The 20145-nt window shown below is 29.4% G+C and overlaps 1 protein-coding gene across 1 annotated transcript in view; it reads right to left on the bottom strand.

The window, feature by feature from the left end:
- Positions 1-13631, bottom strand: part of LOC107436285 (uncharacterized) — a 51412-nt gene extending 37781 nt beyond the window's left edge. The window contains exon 1 of the mRNA XM_043044996.3: positions 13448-13631. Coding sequence (XP_042900930.1) covers positions 13448-13491 — 44 coding nt within the window. The 5' untranslated portion in view covers positions 13492-13631. The remainder of the gene's footprint in view (positions 1-13447) is intronic.
- Between the last annotated feature and the right edge of the window lie 6514 nt (positions 13632-20145).

The following is a 20145-nucleotide window of genomic DNA, read 5'->3' as shown; positions in this document are numbered from 1 at the left end:
ATTAATAATGCTTCCAATTCAAAGTTTACCAGTTAAGACTGTAAACTAGTCCTCTATCAGGTGGTAAAGAATAATTCGGTTCCTTAGTATTTACATCATTCTTAGATAAGGAGTCTTTTCGATTTCTAGTAGTCATGAAGGAATGATTTCAACATTTCAAAAACAAAAATAGTCAAACCTATTAATATTCAGTTACTCATATAAACCGTTATTATTCGCTTTTAGGAATTCGAATAAAATTTCAAAATATCTTTTAAGAGCAAAATATCAATCCCTCACTATATCCCAACTCCTATATGTAAACAAATAAAAACACACTTCTGTTGTATTACAACAGGTATGTATAAATAATTTGTAAATAAAGTTTATTAAATATATTTAAATAAAGTTTTACCCATCATATCTTTATATTTAAGGCACTTGAAAGTATAACTCTTTTAGTTCCGTCCCTCACTGTAAAAATAGATTCTCAAATATCACTTAACTTTCTTCGTTTTTGACGAAACCGTTTTCTGGAATATATTCCAAGCAAATATTTCGAAATTCTATTTTTTTCCAAAAGAAAAAAAGCTTGTAGTGTCTAATGTAACAAACTTTTCTTATAACCACTTTAACATCGGCACCATAAAGGTGGTACAACACAACAAGGACAGATAGAACAGAGAGATAAATTACATCCATGCCCGAATCAAGATTCAAACTTTCCTGATAGGAAGCCAACTCCTTGACCATCATTCAACCGGTCAACTTAATTCATCACTTTTTCTTTCCAATTGTCTATAGTCTTTATTCTAGGTTCGTCCTTTTAAATAACAATCTCCCACCAGGTACTACGATGAGGTTTCGAGTTGAGGAAACAGTTTCGCCTTATATTTGAGAGTTCGCGTTTCGTCACAAATCACGTGATTTCGTGACAAAATGATTCTCAAAATTAACGAAATACTGCTGAAGGATTGCTGCATCGTCAAAAGTGAGAGTTTTATTTCTGATGATGCTGGAAGTGGCCATCATTCCCTCACAAAACAATAAGCATCTCTTGATATAATTAGTAGCTGGCAGCACGCGACCTAAACTGTTCGAATACTTGTTTGTATAGCGAAGAAACGAAGTGATTTTGTTTCCAGTTGGGCAACATTCTACAGTAAATAGAACATGAGTCTCTAGCACTTTATAAATGTAACTATTCTTATTACATGTCATACCCTCATTTAATATAAAATGAATAAAATTTTCTTTTGTTAAATTAATAGAAATGGGTTCCGCCGAAATGTAATGGTTCCTTTGCGAATGTAACTAAGCCTAATGATTTTTTAATAAAATGGTTTATGGAAGGAATTTATTCCTTATACATTCCCCGGTTTATCAAGTTTCAGAAAACATTAAAAATGGATGGATGAAATCAGAATGGACGAGTGGCTTCCTTCTCTTAAAATTTGGCAGAAATATTATGCACTCTTTTAAAATATTATTTTAAATGGATTATAGTTTTTATAGTAATTTATAATTGTTTTGTTAAAAACAATTCAGAAAATAACTAGTATTACAAGAAGCTAAATCCAAAGGAAATGTTCTAAGTATAAGAAGATAAAAGATAAAAAAAAGATTTCCATAGGTTTCATACCAAGTGAAAGGTGATTAATTGGTTTGGTTAATGGCAAAAGAAATAGTATATTATTCCTTAATGGTAAAATGGAGAGATGGTATATTGCAGAGAATTTTATTAAAGCTTCTATGCTTAAAGACGTGTGGTGTGTTTCTTTATGACCAGTAGGTCTTATAGACTACATGTGAATGCTTTTAAGCCAATTGTGATAATCTTAAAATCTACCGGATGAAACGTGACTAGCATAAAACCTTTAAGAACTTTAAAGATTTGAAATGGTAAAATTTTCCGTTATCGCTTGAAACAAGAGCTCCTCAAACGGTACTAAATCTCTAAGATATCAAGGTAAATGTTCTTCTTAAAAATCATTTTGGTTATGATATAAAAAGTTGTGAATTTTTCTAATAACGTTTCACATTTTTCATGGCCATTCGAATATTACGTCAAGTATTACCTAGTATTACTAATATAATTCAAATATTACCTAGAAATTTTGATGTTAGAAGTTTTCTAAATTCTGATATTCGAAGTTTTTGCAAAAATATGTTTTTAAATATGGAGATGCCGAATAGATTACAGAAACTTTTGATTTAATAAACACTGTAAAAAAATTACAATAAACTTCTGACCAAAAATTTCGTTTTAAATAAATACTTATAAAAGTTCACAAATGAGATTTGCCGCTCCGTGCCTTTGTTTAAAATTTTGAAATGGATTTGGATACGCTGACAAAATATCATTAGATAATATGCAAAATCTCAATTGATTAAAAAAACTATTAAAACACTAATAAAAAAATTTACATTTTCAAATAGAGTGTCTCCTTAAGATACGATTTTATTCCTTTAAGTAAAATCATTATATTGTTTAGGAATAAATTAGGCCGGGATAGCCTGGTCGGTAGGGCGCTGGGCCCATGTCCGAGAGTTCGTGGGTTCGAACCCCGCCGGTCGAAGACTCCCCGTGTAGTAAAGTGACTGATGCACTGTCGAGTCGCAAAAGTCCTCCATGTTCCCATAACAAACCAATACCTCTGGGGCTACTGGATTGGAGATCGATCGTTCTCTGATTCAGGTCAAAATTACAATCTGTGGATGAATGAATGGATGTATGAATGGATCCGGCCTTTAAAACGGGTGTGACGTTTAGTGTGGCAGAAGTCGTATTGTTGGCCATAGATGGCGCCACTGAAAAGCAAGAAAAGCACACTCTGCCTTAAATTTGCTTCGGTTTCACCAAGCAGGCTTGCCTGGGTGGCATTAGAACCAACCAACAAACCAGGAATAAATTAGTTAAAATTCCGTAATTTCACTATAATTACAAAACTTAGTTACAATATGATTAAAAAAAATTAATTACTAGGTTATGTACTACCATTTTTAGATTTTTACGTTCTCTTACGGAAAATGATGATTTTAATACAATTTAATACAATTGAATTAAAATACAATAGTCTCCGCTGAATTTAATCATTTTGTAACATAAAGATTTTAATAACATTAATCGATTGATAACAACAAAAGAATCACAAAATTTAATCATTTTTTTCTAGCTATACTAACGTATAACAAGAAACTAATATGTTCGTTTGAGTTCTTAGGTCTTTTTGAGTTTTTATTGTTGAATAAGTATACATCTTCCGGTAGTACTCTAAGCACTAAAGCGGTTTCGTCGGCATTGTACACATTTTCTGATTAATATGAGGCATCTAGCTTTAAGAATTGTTTTTGTAACTCTGTTGTTGTCTGGTCGTCATTTTTAATTCACAATAAATTCTCGTAAAAACATGTGTTCGCGTTTCTCTATCTCTGGAACCAATCATTTGTTGCAACAAAATCTTTTCAGGCCATTTACGTTGCTAAATTTCTGCTTTTTGTTGGAGCATAATTTTCCCGAATATTTTTGAGCCTCGGTGTAAAGGTTTTTCACCTTTTTCATTATTACCAGCTTTATTTCGCTTGTACTTTGCGTTTTCATTTTGTCTTTCTTTTCTATACAGATCATCATAATATTTAAAAGTAGAGGATGAATGATGCGCTGCGATATTGCATAGACAATTTTTGGTTTTATTGCAAAGACAATTTGCTATAGCGATTTAAAATGCTGATCTTCCGTTTAATGTTAAATTGGACTAGCTTTCTGTTATTGTCAAAGCGAACAGAGCAAAAAATTTTGACGCGTTCATCCTCAACATTGTTTTCGAAAGTAAAGAACAGTTTCCTGAATACGCGTGGTGAAAAAAATCTGTTAAAATTACCTTACTCTATAGAAATGACATTTCTGGTAAAAGAAACCATAATTCTTGCAATAAAAATAAAAATATACGGTATTTCAACAATTTATTTGGTACATTTGTCTTTCATATGTTAATGGTTTACCGAAAATTCTAGTTTCCAAAATTATAGTTCTTATTACCCCACATATAGTGATAAAGGGGCAAGTGAAATGTAAATTTAAGCGAATAAAAGGTTTTTATCCATATTCTAAGGTATCATGATAAAGTTACCGAGTTTTACATGTGTAAAATCATATTTTACAGTCAATTTTACCACAGTCATTCCCTAAGTGCTTCGGTAAAGAATACCTCACTTTTTGGTGTTGCCATCGATCCAGAAAAACGGTAAATTGTATCATGTTCTTGGAAGTTTCGATCATGATAATTTTACCGAGTTTTACAAAGGTAAAACCATCACATATAGTGAAACCACATTTTACAGTCAATTTTACCACAGTCATTCCCTAAGTACTTCGGTAAAAAAATGCCTCACTTTTTGGTGTTCCCATCGATCCAGAAAAACGGTAAATTGTATCATCTTCTTGGAAGCTTCGATCATGATAATTTTACCGAGTTTTACAAAGGTAAAACCATCACATATAGTGAAACCTCATTTTACAGTCAATTTTACCACAGTCATTCCCTAAGTACTTCGGTAAAAAATACCTCACTTTTTGGTGTTCCCATCGATCCAGAAAAACGGTAAATTGTATCATGTTCTTGGAAGTTTCGATCATGATAATTTTACCGAGTTTTACATATGTAAAACCATCGCACTGTGCGAAGCCATATTTTACAGTCAATTTTACCGAAGTCATTCCCTAAATGCTTCAGTAAAAAATACCTCACTTTTTGGTGTTCCCATCGATCCAGAAAAACGGTAAATTGTATCATGTTCTTGGAAGTTTCGATCATGATAATTTTACCGAGTTTTACATATGTAAAACCATCGCACTGTGCGAAGCCATATTTTACAGTCAATTTTACCGAAGTCATTCCCTAAATGCTTCAGTAAAAAATACCTCACTTTTTGGTGTTCCCATCGATCCAGAAAAACGGTAAATTGTATCATGTTCTTGGAAGTTTCGATCATGATAATTTTACCGAGTTTTACATATGTAAAACCATCGCACTGTGCGAAGCCATATTTTACAGTCAATTTTACCGAAGTCATTCCCTAAATGCTTCAGTAAAAAATACCTCACTTTTTGGTGTTCCCATCGATCCAGAAAAACAGTAAATTGTATCATGTTCTTAAAAGTTTCGACCATACTCTTTTCTCAGTGCATAGTAAATATTCCTTGGTAGTTAAGATTGTTTTTTTAAAGAAATTAATAAAATAAGCAAATAAATAAATAAATAATAAAAACGTTTATAATTTTAACATTAAACTGTGTAGAGAAAATCCAGACTGAGTGATTTTGATAATAATTAGCGATTGATAACATCAACCGCGATCATATTAAGTGGATACTACTGTATCTTTAAAATGAGTTCGTAAGTTGAGAAATTACAAATTACAGAGTATATTGATTTGCAAGGTTATTTATTTTTTTAACAAATGGTCTACTCAGCTCTCGATATATCATTTTTAATGCTTTGAAACTTGCATATCGATTCTACTTAAGATTTAAAAAAGAAAATGATAAAAACAGTTAAACTATGCACAATGTCATTCAATTCTACAAACCTTTCATATTTTCATTATTTGATATATTCAGTGAAACAATACTTCTGCTTATTTTCTGAATACGTAATGTAAATAATAAATGTTAACACGCTCTACATTCTCTTCTCGCGTTTTGCCAACATAATCCATTTCTTATATTTACGTGACTGGAATGTTATAAGTTGCCAACTGACGGTATCTTGCTTAAATATTCAAGAAAACGTCCCAGGAAAATGTACGACATCAACTTGGCATTCGATATAAAACAGTATGACGTCATACCAAGCTGTACCCGAGAATAGTAAATTCGATGTGTTGAGACTTGCGATAGGTGGAGAAATGTTTAGGATAAAAGAAAATTGCATCACTTGGGCTATATTTGCATCAAAGTATCCTGTATCGGGAGGAGTTTTGATGCCACACTTTTTTCAAATGCATGAAATCTGAATTTATAAATAAAAATTTCATATTCTAATTCTATTATTTATATATAGATTTCATGTATATAGATTTATTTTATTTTATATTAAATGTAAATGCAAAATTGAAAAGTAATGTGATATAGTTATAATATAATTTTTAGCGGGAACTAAAAGCAAGTTTTATAAATTTCTTAGCTTTTGAAAAACATTGAGTAACAATATTCAATGACAGTGTTATATTACATAGTCAAAAAATTATATATACATTTTTGAAATGTTTATTATACATTTTGAATGAATATTAAAAATGTTTTGAGCTTGAAAAACAAATTAAAATTTGAAGTTTAAATTATTTTACATAAAATATAAGGAACGTAACTTTTTTTACAAAGTTATAAATAATCTAATTTTATTACAAAATATTAAAGAGAAATAATTTTGTCGCAAGTGTGAAATAATGTAGTTAAAATGCAAAAGTATGAAAAGAAATTATATTAAAATAAAACATTACAAATACACGGGTAATGAAATTCTGCTAAAATTGCCATACTCTATGGCAATGACACTTCTGAAAACAAAATATAATTCTGGTTAATAAAACTAAATTATCTAGTATTTAAACCATTCATTCGAAAATTTTGTTCGTTCATATGGTTACGGTATAACGGAAATTCTGATTTCCCAAATTATAATTCCTATAACTGCGCATTTAGTGAAAAATACAAAACTGAAAAGAAAATTTAACGGAATAAATAGATCATAAGGCATGCTCTATGAAATGCTCTCATGTTAAAATCACCAAATTTTATCTCTTATTATAAAGCTACATTTTTTAATTAATTTTATCAAAACCATTGCCAAAGTGCTTCGGTAAAAAAGACCAAGCTTTTTGGCGTTCCAATAGAGGCAGAAGCACGGTAAAGTTTCACGTATTCTGGCAGATTGGACCACATTTTTTTCCCTGTTTAAATTTCAATACAAAATACTTCACTGAAAGTAAAGTAAGTTGAATGTTTTTACACTTTTTCTAATTCACTGGCAGAAATGTACACAATATCAAAATATATTCTTAATTACAAAAATATACACAATATCTGAAACTATTCTTCATTTATGTTCGTAACAACATTTTAATATAAATTTTTAAAATGTATTAAGCGATATAAAATTTTTTTGATAGTTTAAGTATTACAATTCAGTTTGAAAAGTAATAAAATGTTGCGAACCTTGTAGACAATATCAAAAATTCAATTTAATTATTTCCCGAAACTTCCATCCTTTAATGTCTGTTTTGACAGTGAAAGTTCCAGTCACAGGACATCGTCTAGAAATTTGATTATAGGCGAAAACTTTGTGACATCGTGAGTAACTTTTCACCTAACGTAGACACTCTATCACGAAATGTTCTAACCCTTCACTGACAAGAGCTTTAAATTTTGTCGAAGATTAACGGCCCAGAAAAAGGCGTGAGACAAATATTGCGGTCATAAAATATGTGAACAGCTTTCTGGGAGACGTATTAATATAAAAGCTGTCTTTGCAAAGGGAAAGCACTCCATTAGAGAGCTATAAGTTTAAAACAGCAATTCTTTTTCTTACTCTTACTGTCACAATTTCATCTTGACTCAAATATTACGCTTGAATAAATTTAAATGATTTCAATTTTAAAATTTTGTGTGCTTTTAAGTATGTATTGTTTGAAGCTTTTCTACGCTATCGGATGTAGCCTGTTTAAATTTTTTACATTCAATCTGATATATGCTGTTCATAGCATTTATATTGCTATCAGATACACGTTGCCTTAAACTTTCATATGCCATTGGATGTATGCTATTTTAAGTTTTCATATGCTATCGGATATATGCTGCCTACAGCACTTATATTGCTATCAGATAAACGTTTCTTCAAGCTTTTATATACCATAAGATGTAACCTGTTTGAAGTTTTTATATGCTATCGGACATAAACTGTTTACAGCACTTATATTGCTATCGGATACACGTGGCCGTAAGCTTTTATATGCCATGGGATGTATGCTATTTTAAGTTTTTATATGCTATCGAACCTATGCTGCTATAATCTTTTATATTGCCATCAGACACATGTTTCTTTTAATTTTTATATGTCACCTGGTGTATGCTATTTAAAGCTTTTATTTGCTTCAGAATGTAGGAGGTTTGAAGCTATCGAACGAGTGCAGTTAAAGATTTTCATATGCTATTGGGCATACATTGCATTGAGCTTTTATACATTATCGGATACATGCTGTTTAAAGCACTTATGCGCTGTCGGATATATGCTGCTTAACTCTATTATATGCTATAAGTTGTATATTGCTGTAAGCCTTTATCTCCTGTGGATATATGCTGTTGAAAGCTTTCATATGATACAGGATTTATGTTATTCAAAGTTTTCATATGTTATCCGAAGTATGCTATTTGTAACTTTTATATGCTTAGGTAATAGCTTGGGTGATGTGTTTTAACAATAACCTACTTAATCTGTATATCCAATTTAGCTTTTTTATAAGTGCAGAGCTTAGCGAAAGTGACTTTGAAAATGACGTTTTTTTTAAAAGCAGATTAACTTGTTTTGCTAATATAGCCATTTTCAGCATATAGGTAGTGGTAGCATATAGGTAGCAGGGATTTTTTTTCTTCTTTTGCCGTTACCAACACATCTTAATTATGGATGTAAAAATGACAATTGTCTTAAGGAAATAATAAAAATCGTTTGAACAAAATTAATTTATTGATTGTTGAAAAATGGTCCCAATTCAGAAAAATATGATCATATTAAAGAAGAGAAATCCCTTAAGAGGATCAAGATTACATTCTCAACATCGAAAGTTTGTTGGCAAGAATCATAATGATATTCAACGGTTAGGAGTGGGAGGCCCGCAAAGCCCCCCCCCCCCCAATTGCCACAAATTTGAAATTGAAAGTAAATGTATTTGTTCCCAACGGACACAGGATAGGAGATCCAAAATAGGATAGGAGATCCAAAATTGGCGAATTATCAAAATATAACATAGCCAAAACATAATCAATATTGGGTTTGAAAATACTTTGGCGATCACGAGTCGCCAACAAAACTGTGAGAATTATTATAACCATGTAACTGAAACATATTTGTGGTAAGAAATTTAAGAATAAAGAGTTATAAATAGACTTTTGTTTTCGATTAGGCGCGGCGGTGAATTAATGAGTCGACATAAGTATTGAAATAAAAAGTTAGTCGTTACATTGATCGATAAGAAAAGAATAAAATATTTTATGCTCACTTAAAATAAAAATTAACTAATTGATTTAATTTAAATGTAATTCCATTAATATGATTAGAAAAATAAGTTTAAGTATTTAAAGATATTTTAAGAGGTAGGAAATATGTAACGCCAATTGTGGCATCACAGAGAAAATCTTCCTTTTTTTCTTATTCTAAAGCTGATGATTCTAAATTCTGTAAACTGTCACTTAAAATCTTCTCCCCTCTACGCTCATCACCTGCAGACAAAAATTGTAAAATCAAATTTGGAAATCTGAGTTTCTGTTTCTTTAAAAGTATTGTGGTTTTTCGGTAGCTTGCGGATTTTAAACTAGTCAGTAACTATTTTCAACGGTAAGCCGAATGAGTTTGAAATTCCTTCTCGAATATAGTTCCCCACGGCTTTTCTAATCCTCCGGCATAATAATTATAGAAGGACGACGTTTTTAAAATAAATACTTGACATTTATTAACTTCTACAAAATTCAAGTCTTTTTTGTTGTTCTTTTCATCTCTAGTAGTTAGAGATATATGTTTTCTTATATGATATCGAATAAGTTAGAAAGCTTAGAACACAATGCCCGAAATCATTTGTACAGCCAGAATTATTTATATTAAACACTAGTGCATACATTATCTTAAAACCTAGGAAATTTCTATCATAAAATAGATGAAAAAATTACTAGAATACGGTAAAATTTACTGTGTCTTACTATATGTGAACGCCAAGAATCTTTATAGCTATATTCTTTAATCTTTATAACTATATTCTAACTTCTAACCAAGAATCTTTATAACTTATCCCGAAGCGTTTGGGTATTTGTTTTAGTAAAATTAACGATAAAATATAGTTTTATAATTCGTGATAAAATTTGGTAAATGTGGTAAACTTTGGTTTTTTTTAACATGATACCTTAGAGTAGTGTTCCCTAAACTTTTTATCGTGCCACGAACAGGTCAATGTTTGGTAATTTTATTATGACTAGCTTAGAGGGGTGGACGTTGATTGCTTATATTTTAGAAGATTTTGATGTAATAATTTTGCTTTAATTTTACTTTAAACATGATGCCTTCAAAACAAAATACAGTTCCATGAGAGGTATTGGTGCTGCTTTGGGTGACGTCACTCGGTTTCCGGTAAATCTCTCGTCCATGGAAAATCGTACGAACCCGAGAGAAATACACCACAGTAAATAATATAAAAATAGTTTAATGTTCTTTTAGCTGTCAGGACCATTTGATCCACTACTTGATCATTAACTTGTAACAGACTGTATTCCAAATCTTAGTAAGACATCGAACTTCTTTAACTATATATTACCATGCATATGAACTTCTTCAATTACCACTAACTAAGAAATGCGACGAGGTTCATGAATTCTAAACTATTTAATTGAATTTATTCTGAATTTAGAATGAAATTGGAAGAAAGTGGTAAACTTTTAGTAATAAAAGCGATCTTGAGAAATTTTAGTATTTTTATAAAAATTTTATTTTATTATATTTTTTAGAAGACGAATAAGTTTCTGAATCACCCTTAAATAATGTTTTATGTAATTTTTCATGCATTCGTAAATAAAGAATCGAAAAAAGTTTATGAATAGCAACATGAAAATATGTAGTATCTCAAACGTCTAATCAGAAAATCAGAAAATCACATCACAAATGAAAGTAGTTTACTGTTTTTTTTCAGATTGGAAGCACACTAAAATGATATAAAAAGCAGAAAATTTGTGAAAAGCAATAAATATGCTAAATGTCTTTTAATAATTATGCAAAAAAAGATAATTAATATATTATAATTGTACTAATTATTAATACATAACATATTTAGAAAAAATAAAAAAAATTTTTTATTTATGCTTAAATTAAGAAATAGCTGCAAGGACGGAAGAAAATTCTGATAAAATAACCATAGTGGTTGGTAATGACATTTCTGGTTAAAAAAGAAACAACAGAATTCTGGTTTACAAAACTAAAGTAAACAGAGTTAAAACCATTAATTTGCTAATTTTTTCCGTTCATGTAGTAGCGGTTTTTGGAAATTCTAGATTTCAAGTTTAAAATTCCCATTACCACTCATTTAGTAAAAAATACGGAACTGAAAACTAAATGTAACCGAGGAAAAAGTTTTCATGAAATACTCTAAGGTATAATGACAAAATTTTCAAATTTTACGACATTTGGAACATTTTATCACATAGTATTAAATCATAATATATTGTTAATTTTACCGAACCATTTCGGTAAAAATTGCCGAGCTTTCTGGTGTTCCCATAGAGCCAAAAACAAGGTAATGTTTTCTATATTCCTTGTGTTTTTACCATAATTGTATTTCTCCATGTACATTTTGTAACTGTTATTAAAACCTTTTTATGCATGCTTCTAAAACGTACAACAAATAACAAACTAAACAAATAATTGTAAAAACGTAACAGAACTGTTCCGTTGTTACGCCATGAAGTATTAAAAATTCTTTTAAGTTTTGGAAATCCTTACACTTCATATCTCTGAACTTTTTATTTTCAGTAAATATTTTAACTATGAGTTGATTTTCTATTTATATTTTGGAAAACATAAAAGTTCTGAGTTTTTTAAAAATTGACGTTTTAGCTTGAAAAGCATGAGGTTTTTTTTCCCTTAAGGAATCAAATTTATTTTGATAATATATTCGATAGTCCTTTGTTACGTCATCAAGCATTAAAAATTCTTTTAGGTTCTGGAAATCCTTATACTTCATATCTTTAAATTTTCAATTTTCCGTAAATATTTTTAATAAGAGTTTTTTTTTTTATTTATATTTTCGAAAATATAAAAGGTCTAAAATTTTTAAAAATTGACGTTTTAGCTTGAAAAGCATGCGGTTTTTCTTTTCTTAAGGAATCAGGTTTATTTTAATAATATATTCGTTCTTGCTTTCTTACGTCGTGAAACATTGAAAATTCTTCTAGGTTCTGGAAATCCTTATACTTCATATCTTTAAATTTTCAAGTTTCTGTAAATATTTTTAAAAAGAGTTTGTTTTAAATTTACATTTTCGAAAACATAAAAGGTCTGAATATTTGAAAATTGACGTTTTAGGTTGAAAAATCACGAGGTTTGTTTGTTAAGGATTTTTGAATCAGGTTCATTAAAAATCTTCAATAAAGAATTTTATTAAAAATCTTCAATAAAGAATTTTATTAAAAATCTTCATATAAAAAGAAAGTAAAAGTGTAAATTATTTGAGTTTTTAATGAAAAATGAACTAAAGTTAAAAATTTTTAGTAAATTGAATTTTGATGTTTTATTAATCATTGCGTTATTATCTGTTTTCTTTGTCTATATTTCTAGAAATGATACAGTTTTTTATCTTTTCAAAATGGCTTTTATCTTTTAGATGTATTTATCTAAATTGAAATTTTTGTCGAATTATGCATTCCTGAAGTAAAAAAATTTGTGGTAAAAAAACAGTCTAGCTTGATATTTCATAAATTGTAAGAATTTGGTTGCTTTCTAGTTTCAATAGTATTTTTCAATCTTAATTTATTTTTTCTTAATCAAAGAAAAGGAATCAAAAGCATTTTAAGAAGATCTATAATAGTTTTTAATTTTATCAGATATGTATATTTATACGAACATTTAAAATTAGAAAAATTGTATTTAATTCTAGTGATAGAGTTTGGTTGCATTACCAGTGATGTTATGCTCTTATATCTGATCAATGAAATGCAAAACTTTTTAATTTGTGTTTACTAACATTTTATGCTTTGGAAAAAAGGAAATTAAAAAAAATGGAAAAGGACTGCTTAACAGAATAAACAATGAAGTAATGAAGTTTAAAACATTAATTCAGTTTCGCTAACTTTGCATTTAAAATACCCAAAATTATTCAAACATAAAATGTTTTAAAATGCTATTTAGATGAGCTGCTCTATCATTTTCTTTTAAAACTATATTTTTATAGTTATTGCTCCCCATTGTTTGTAGTAGTTTTCATGTAGTTCTAGTAACTCGTGAAGTTTAACTCGTGTAGCTTTTACTTACGAATTCTGCTTCATTCAAATCTTATTAAAACGTTTAAAAACAATATTATTTTAGGAAAATCCTTGTATATTATGTAAAAAAAATTTTTTTTTGACATCATCATAAGTTTTATATCCCACAAATCAACTGTTTTGAGTTTTTATTCCGAGTTTACAAATAAATAAAGCAGCAAAAAAAAGTTCTTTTACCTCTCGCTACATATTCTTCTCCGGTGGTTGTGGGAATATAACATGATGATAAGCTAATCACGTGCTATCACTCTCCATTGACGTAAGAGAAAAATTCACGAAGGATAAGGAAGTTGTTGGATATTACTTCCGCATCCGCTTGTGACTGGAGAAACGAAAACTCTCTCCTCATCTTTTACAACATCTTCCTAAGAGGTAGATTAGATGCAGCGACATCTACCGTTGAATATGAAATTAGAGAAAGTTCCTTCCCTTATAACGATGTTTTAAGTTTTGGGAAATCAAATGTTTACTGAGAATTATAGAATTTCGCCGAGAAATATGTTTAGAAACGTTCTTGTGAATTTGAAAAAAATTCATTTCATAATGTACGCAGCGAAATTCCCGTTTCCCAGACTTTCTCCGTATATTTAACAGTTTAAAGTCGTTTTTCACAAAACAGTTTTCCTCTATTTTTCACCTTAATTATAAACGGAATAAAACTGTGAATTGAAGTTCCAATTTTACATGCAGTTTTACTGTAAGATAATTTTACTTTTCTTCGAATCCTTTTACTAGAATTTTCTATACGTCTTCTAGCATTTTAGCAATTATTTTATGGTTTTGAACATTGCATGAATAAAATTGAAATTCGACTTAAATATCAAATAAATACTTTACATAATTATTATCATCCTTAAAATGTATAGTTTTGGTAGTATAATTGCCAGACATTTTCATAAGTATATAGGCCATAATAGTTTTAAACGTTTTTCCACAGTAAAAATCTTTCTTCATAATCAAACACTAGAGCTGCCATGGCTGAGGGGGCCGAGCGCTCGCCTAACTTTAAGGGGATCCGATTTCGAATCCTACCCTTGGCTTGTCATGCAAATTCTAGTCTCAGTTCGCATTAACCACAATGCTGACATAGTTGTTTAATGGAGTTTTTTGTTAAAATAACAGCTTTTTTAGTTAGAATAAGAGAGATTTTTTTTGTTAAAATAACAGTACTTATCTGCTTAAATAACAGGTATCCGTTTTTTTGAAAAAAAGTAAGTTTCTGTGAAATTAACGGTGTTTCATTGACACATTACCTGAAAGCTTTTTTTCCTGTAAGTTTAGCAGAATTTTAACAGTGTAATGAAGTAACAAAAATATGTTCACAAAGCAGCAGTTTTTATTGAAATTTTTCATAGTGTCAAAACAACTTTTTTTTTGTTAAAATAACAGTTTTTTTTTTGTTGAAATAGCAGGGTTTTTTTGTTGTTAAAATAAGTGTACTTATCTGTTTGAACAACTCTCCGTTTTTAAAAACAGTATATTTCAGTGAAATGAGCGGTTTTTTATTAACATACCATTTGACGGAGTTTTTTTTCTGTAAATTTAACTTATTTTTTATAGAGTAATGAAGCAACAAAAAGATGTTTACAAACAACAATTTTTATTAGAATTCATTTTATTTAAAAACTTGACGCGATAACAAGTTTCTTAACATGACCTTACTCCTGTGTAGCTCTTTATTTTTAATAATAAGTAAGCTTTACGATGTGTGGAACAATGAAAAGAGTTTAAAAACATCTTTACTTATTATAATTAATTCCATTTATTGAAATAATTTAATTTTATCCTTACATATAGCCCAAACATGTTTTTAACCCCGATGATTTTTGTTTCAAAATGTCCCTCAATATGCTTTTTTTCTAAGGACTTAGTAATTTTTATAACATATAAAAGCATCAAAAGAATGTTTACAAGCACTTATTCATTTAAAATAATCACTTCATATGAAAACTACACTTACGGATAATCTAACATGCTCTTATAATCTGGAAATATGAGTTTTTTTTTAATGCAATGAAAGTGTTCTAAAATTATTCTGAATTTGTAATGACAATTAGATTCAAAAGGTATATAAATAACAAGAAAATGTTCACAAAGAAAATTTTTATTGAAATTTATTTTACTCAAAAACTTAACAGAATTAACTAGTTTTCAATGCATTTTCAATGCCTCGTATGTTCCCGAACCGGTAGATTGGAGATTTTTTTCAAGTTATGTCTTAGTTATCTATTGCATTAAGATTAATTTAATTTTATTTTATTTCCGTCGTTGAACAGCCCACCAAATTTTCAGGTTTACGGCTACTAATGTTCAACTCCGTAACCTTGTAATTTTGATCCCAACCCAGAAGACAAAGAACTTGTGTATCAATTATAGGGAGAAATTTGCCTTCGTTGATGACCTTTTTTTTTAACTAACCCGCATTTGCGTTACATGGGGAGCAAAACCACGAAAACATCACTGTTAACATTGTCGGTAGCCAAGTCACACATGGGTAATTCGCTGATGTGATCTGTACGCGCCTAACTCGACCAACATGCCTACCTGGACAGAAACGCTAATTTCGATTAGAACACGCTTTGTTCGATGGATGGTTCACAACGAACAGTTGACTTGCTAATTCTGATTACAACATTGTCCTTTTCACACTATTACTATTCAGTCTAGATCACACACAGCAGAGGCCTGTACACACTCGACTGCTAATTGCAACACAGGAGTGACTTCGTCTACAACCGTGATCTTAATACAGCTCTCCCGACCTCTCACAAAATTTCATCAGCTAGTTATACATTCGCTAATTATCTACTAGTATTATACATTCATCGAATGCTATCACAGATAAAACTTCTGGGAGTCATATAGCGTAGCTACCACGACAACTATGTATTAAATTTCAATTCTTTAGTATATAAAACATGTTAACTAGATTTTTATATTGAGCCTGTTGATGATTATACCTGTTGATGGATAACGGTTGACATTGCTGGTAACCTAGCCCCACAAGACACAAAACTACATGTACCGTAGCTGCCCTATATATTTAGAGGTTTCTACTTATTCTATGCACGATTCTGTCAAAAACTAAATCCATTTTATTCTCACGTGTAAATCAAACTATGCAACTATAATACTTTTGCAAAGCTAGTACTTTTTAGTCACAAATTAAAATTATCTGACATTGTTTTAAGCGTGTTTAAACAAGATACTTTATTATGATTAACTAATTTTGCACAATTTATAACTAGTTTTGAAATTAAGGAAATTTAAACAATTAGTAAAAATAACTACACAAGAATACTGTAATTTTACATAAATAAAACAAAATATTAAACTATGCATTTTTTAATAACAATAATTATAAAATGAAGTATTTAAATTTTACAGTGATTAATAGCATTAATAAAACAAAACATTATAATTCTGTATTATATAATAATAATAAAAGAAAGCATTAGAATTTTAGATTAATTAATAACAATAACATAGGGTATAATATTATGTAAAAATATAAAATACTTTGCCACGAAGCACATTATTATTGTTAATAATAATCATAATAATCGTAAAATTTCCAACCATGAAGTTTCTTTAATTTTTAAAATGACTTTCGGTTTGATGTTTGCAATAATATTTTATGCAATAAATTTTTAAAATTTATGCAACCAATAATATTTGCAATTAATTTTATGGTTTCAACAAGTGGAAAAACGTATATAAATAAGCATAATCATGCATAATTGCATTCAAACATTTCATTCAGAGAGGAAGTTTACGATAGTAAATTTAATTAGACAAATGCATGATATAAAATACTCCTTCATAACAATGTTCAGCGTATTGTTTTAAGTATTTTACATACACACTTAATAGCTAAATCGCGTGTTAAGGCTGTAGAAAGAGTATAATAATTTTCTTTCTAAAAATGTTCTTTCGTTCTCCCTAGCCTTGTTTTCCAAAATACCTACTTAAGTCGTAAATTTAAATCTAAATATGTAACAACCTTGTATTCTATTTTGGATTTATAAAAATAGGGTAAACGGGGAAGTAAATTGAGCATATTGTATTTAAACTAATTATTCGCGTTCCTATTAGAGCTGTGTTGCACTATTTCAAAAAAAGTATATTAAGTAGAAGTATTTTAGTTTCATTTTTAGTACGATTTATTCCAATAACTTATAAACTGTAATTTTTTTATACATTTTTTTGCAACTTTTATGGAATATAAGCCAAAATATTATGAAATATTTTATTAAACTTTTCACGTTACTTTTTGTTACAAATGTGTGTTTTTAGTAAAAGTAATTTTATTAAAAATTTTGATGGTCATTAAACGAAGGACCAATTAAAATAGGGGAGATTTCCGTATCGTGATCTGTTTCAGAATAAACGCGAAGTCTTGCCCACTTCGGGGCATCGGCCCACTGGAAACTAAAAAAAAAAAAAATCACAAAAAGAGACAAACTCGAAAGGTATAACTCGCAGCCAAACACCGGACAAACATCTATATGTTTTTTTTTAAATTTTCCCCGTTTAAAATAAATTTATTATCTTGGCGATTGTAGTTAGCGTGGCAAATCACGATACAAAATATCCCCCTAAAATATAATGTAATAATAATTAAATGCTTAATTATTAAGAAAAGAAGCCAAAATGATAAAAGCAATTAAGAACTATACTTCCAGTGAAAAAACGCGCTATGCAGCAGAAAATGCAAAAGGAATTTAAACAAAACAAACAATGAAAATTATGAAAAAATACGACAACAGAAGCTGGCGTCTTCAAGGGGTACTAGCTCCGGAAGTCATAAATGAAAAATGCAATTTGGTTATAGGATTTTTTTTCAAGTAAGTTTTTGAGCTTTTTATTCTTATGTATTAGTCTTAATTTTATACTTTTGTATTTGCTTTATGTATTTTATATTTTGTATTGTATTTTCGGTTCCTGGACTTTGGAAAAACCTTTGGGGGGTGCAGAGAGAGCAATTTAGACATTTGTCGTGCTCCCTCGATAGAAAAGGTTTTGCATTTATGACTTCCGGAGCTGGTACCCCCTGAAGACGTCAGCTTCGGTTGTCATATTTTTTCATAATTTTCATTTTTTCATTTTTCATTGTACCTTTTGTTTAAGTAAATGCCTAAGTTATCACTGCGCTGGGCTTCTTATGTCCATTTAAATTTTTTGACTGAAATTAATTGTGCTTTATATAGTGGGTTATTGAAACTCTAATATGGATTTTTTTTAATGAAATAATTAAAGTAAAAATAAAATAAATGATAAACTAATGATGGATTAATGGATACATCTGAAAAAAAATTAACAGAATATTTCATGCTGAATTTCACATTCCATTTTGAATGCGATACACGAAAGAAAAAGTTATGGTAATATTATCGTACTTGTACGATAGTGACATCGACGGTAAAAAAAACCCCATAAGATTGGTAATAAAATCTACATACCAAATTGTTTAGCATTCAAACAATTCATTTAGTAATTTTACGTTCGTTATGGTAACGGTTTGCTGGAAATTTTGGTTTCCATAATTGTAATTCTTATTACCACGCACTTGCTGTAAGGTATCATGATAAAATTACCAATTTTATCACATTTAATCTCAAATTGACATATTATAAAACCATATTTTATTGTTAATTTTACCGAAATCATTTTCAAAGCGCTTCGATAATAATTACCGAACTCGATAAAAATTACCGATTTCATCGAGCCAGAAAAACGGTAAATTGTGTCATATTCCTGTAAGTTTTGACCATACTTTTTTCTCGGTGTATAGTGAATATTCTTTGACAGTTTAGATGATTTTTCAATAAATAAATAATGAAAACGCTCATAATTTTAATATTAAAATGAGTAGAGAAAATCCAGACTGAGTGATTTAGCTGAGTTCCCATAAACCCAGGAACGCGAACAATTTTACTGCATTTCTGCCATATGTTTTGATCAGTGTGCAATCAGGAAAATCAGTTCATCTATAAAAAAGCTATATATGTAAGTATTAAAACCTATATTCATTGTTACAGGACAAAGTTTGGAGCAATCTGAGAAAATATTCTACCATCATATTAAACTGCATCAAAGTAATGTAATTTCTATTCTATGCTTTTGTAAAAAATAAAAATATTTCTTAAAATAAACAAAAAGAGAAATTTTTTAAACATTATTTTATGACATAATTACTATACTGCAAAAAAAAAAATCCGGGTTAAACTACGGTATTAAGTACTGGCAATTAGGGTGCATCATCCGTTCAGTCCATTTTTACCGTAAATTATTGAGGAGCAGTTTTTGGAGTAATATTCATTTAATTGGAGTGAGTCAGGGATTTGACAGAAATTATTATTGTATAATTACGGTATATAAGAATTTTTGTACCAGAACTTGTTCCGGTAAAAATGGATATTACGGTAAAAAGCACCAGTATCCTGAGTGCCGGTACTTTGGATTCGATTCAGAATTCTTCGCATTGCCATTTAAACGCATTCTTAATTTTTCTTTTTCTAGTACAGTATTTAAAATGTTTGCATTGCTAAAAATTTCCCATTATCATCCGAGAGTGAATATAACAAATATTTCATTTTCAGCCCTTATAGCATCGTATAAATTCCGAAAAGCATGAAATTTCTGTACATTAAGGTTCCTTTTATGTTACTTTGAAATAAAAAAAATTCCCTGTAACACTTAGATTGTTTACTATTAAATACACTGTGTCTTATATCCATGATTGGGCCAAAATTCACAAAAGTTAACTAACTAATAAATTTTTAATGCCATTGAAGTAAGGAAAATGATTTTTTAAAAAATATGTTCTCTCGTAGGAAAAAATATGTTCATGTCTTATAAGTTTGTAATGAAAA

Source organism: Parasteatoda tepidariorum, chromosome 1 (assembly GCF_982258835.1).
Source record: "Parasteatoda tepidariorum strain Cologne lab strain chromosome 1, Ptep-v5.0, whole genome shotgun sequence".
Classification (NCBI taxonomy): Eukaryota; Metazoa; Arthropoda; class Arachnida; order Araneae; family Theridiidae; genus Parasteatoda; species Parasteatoda tepidariorum.
Note: the sequence above shows the minus strand (reverse complement) of the source record. Positions and strands in the feature narration are given on the sequence as shown.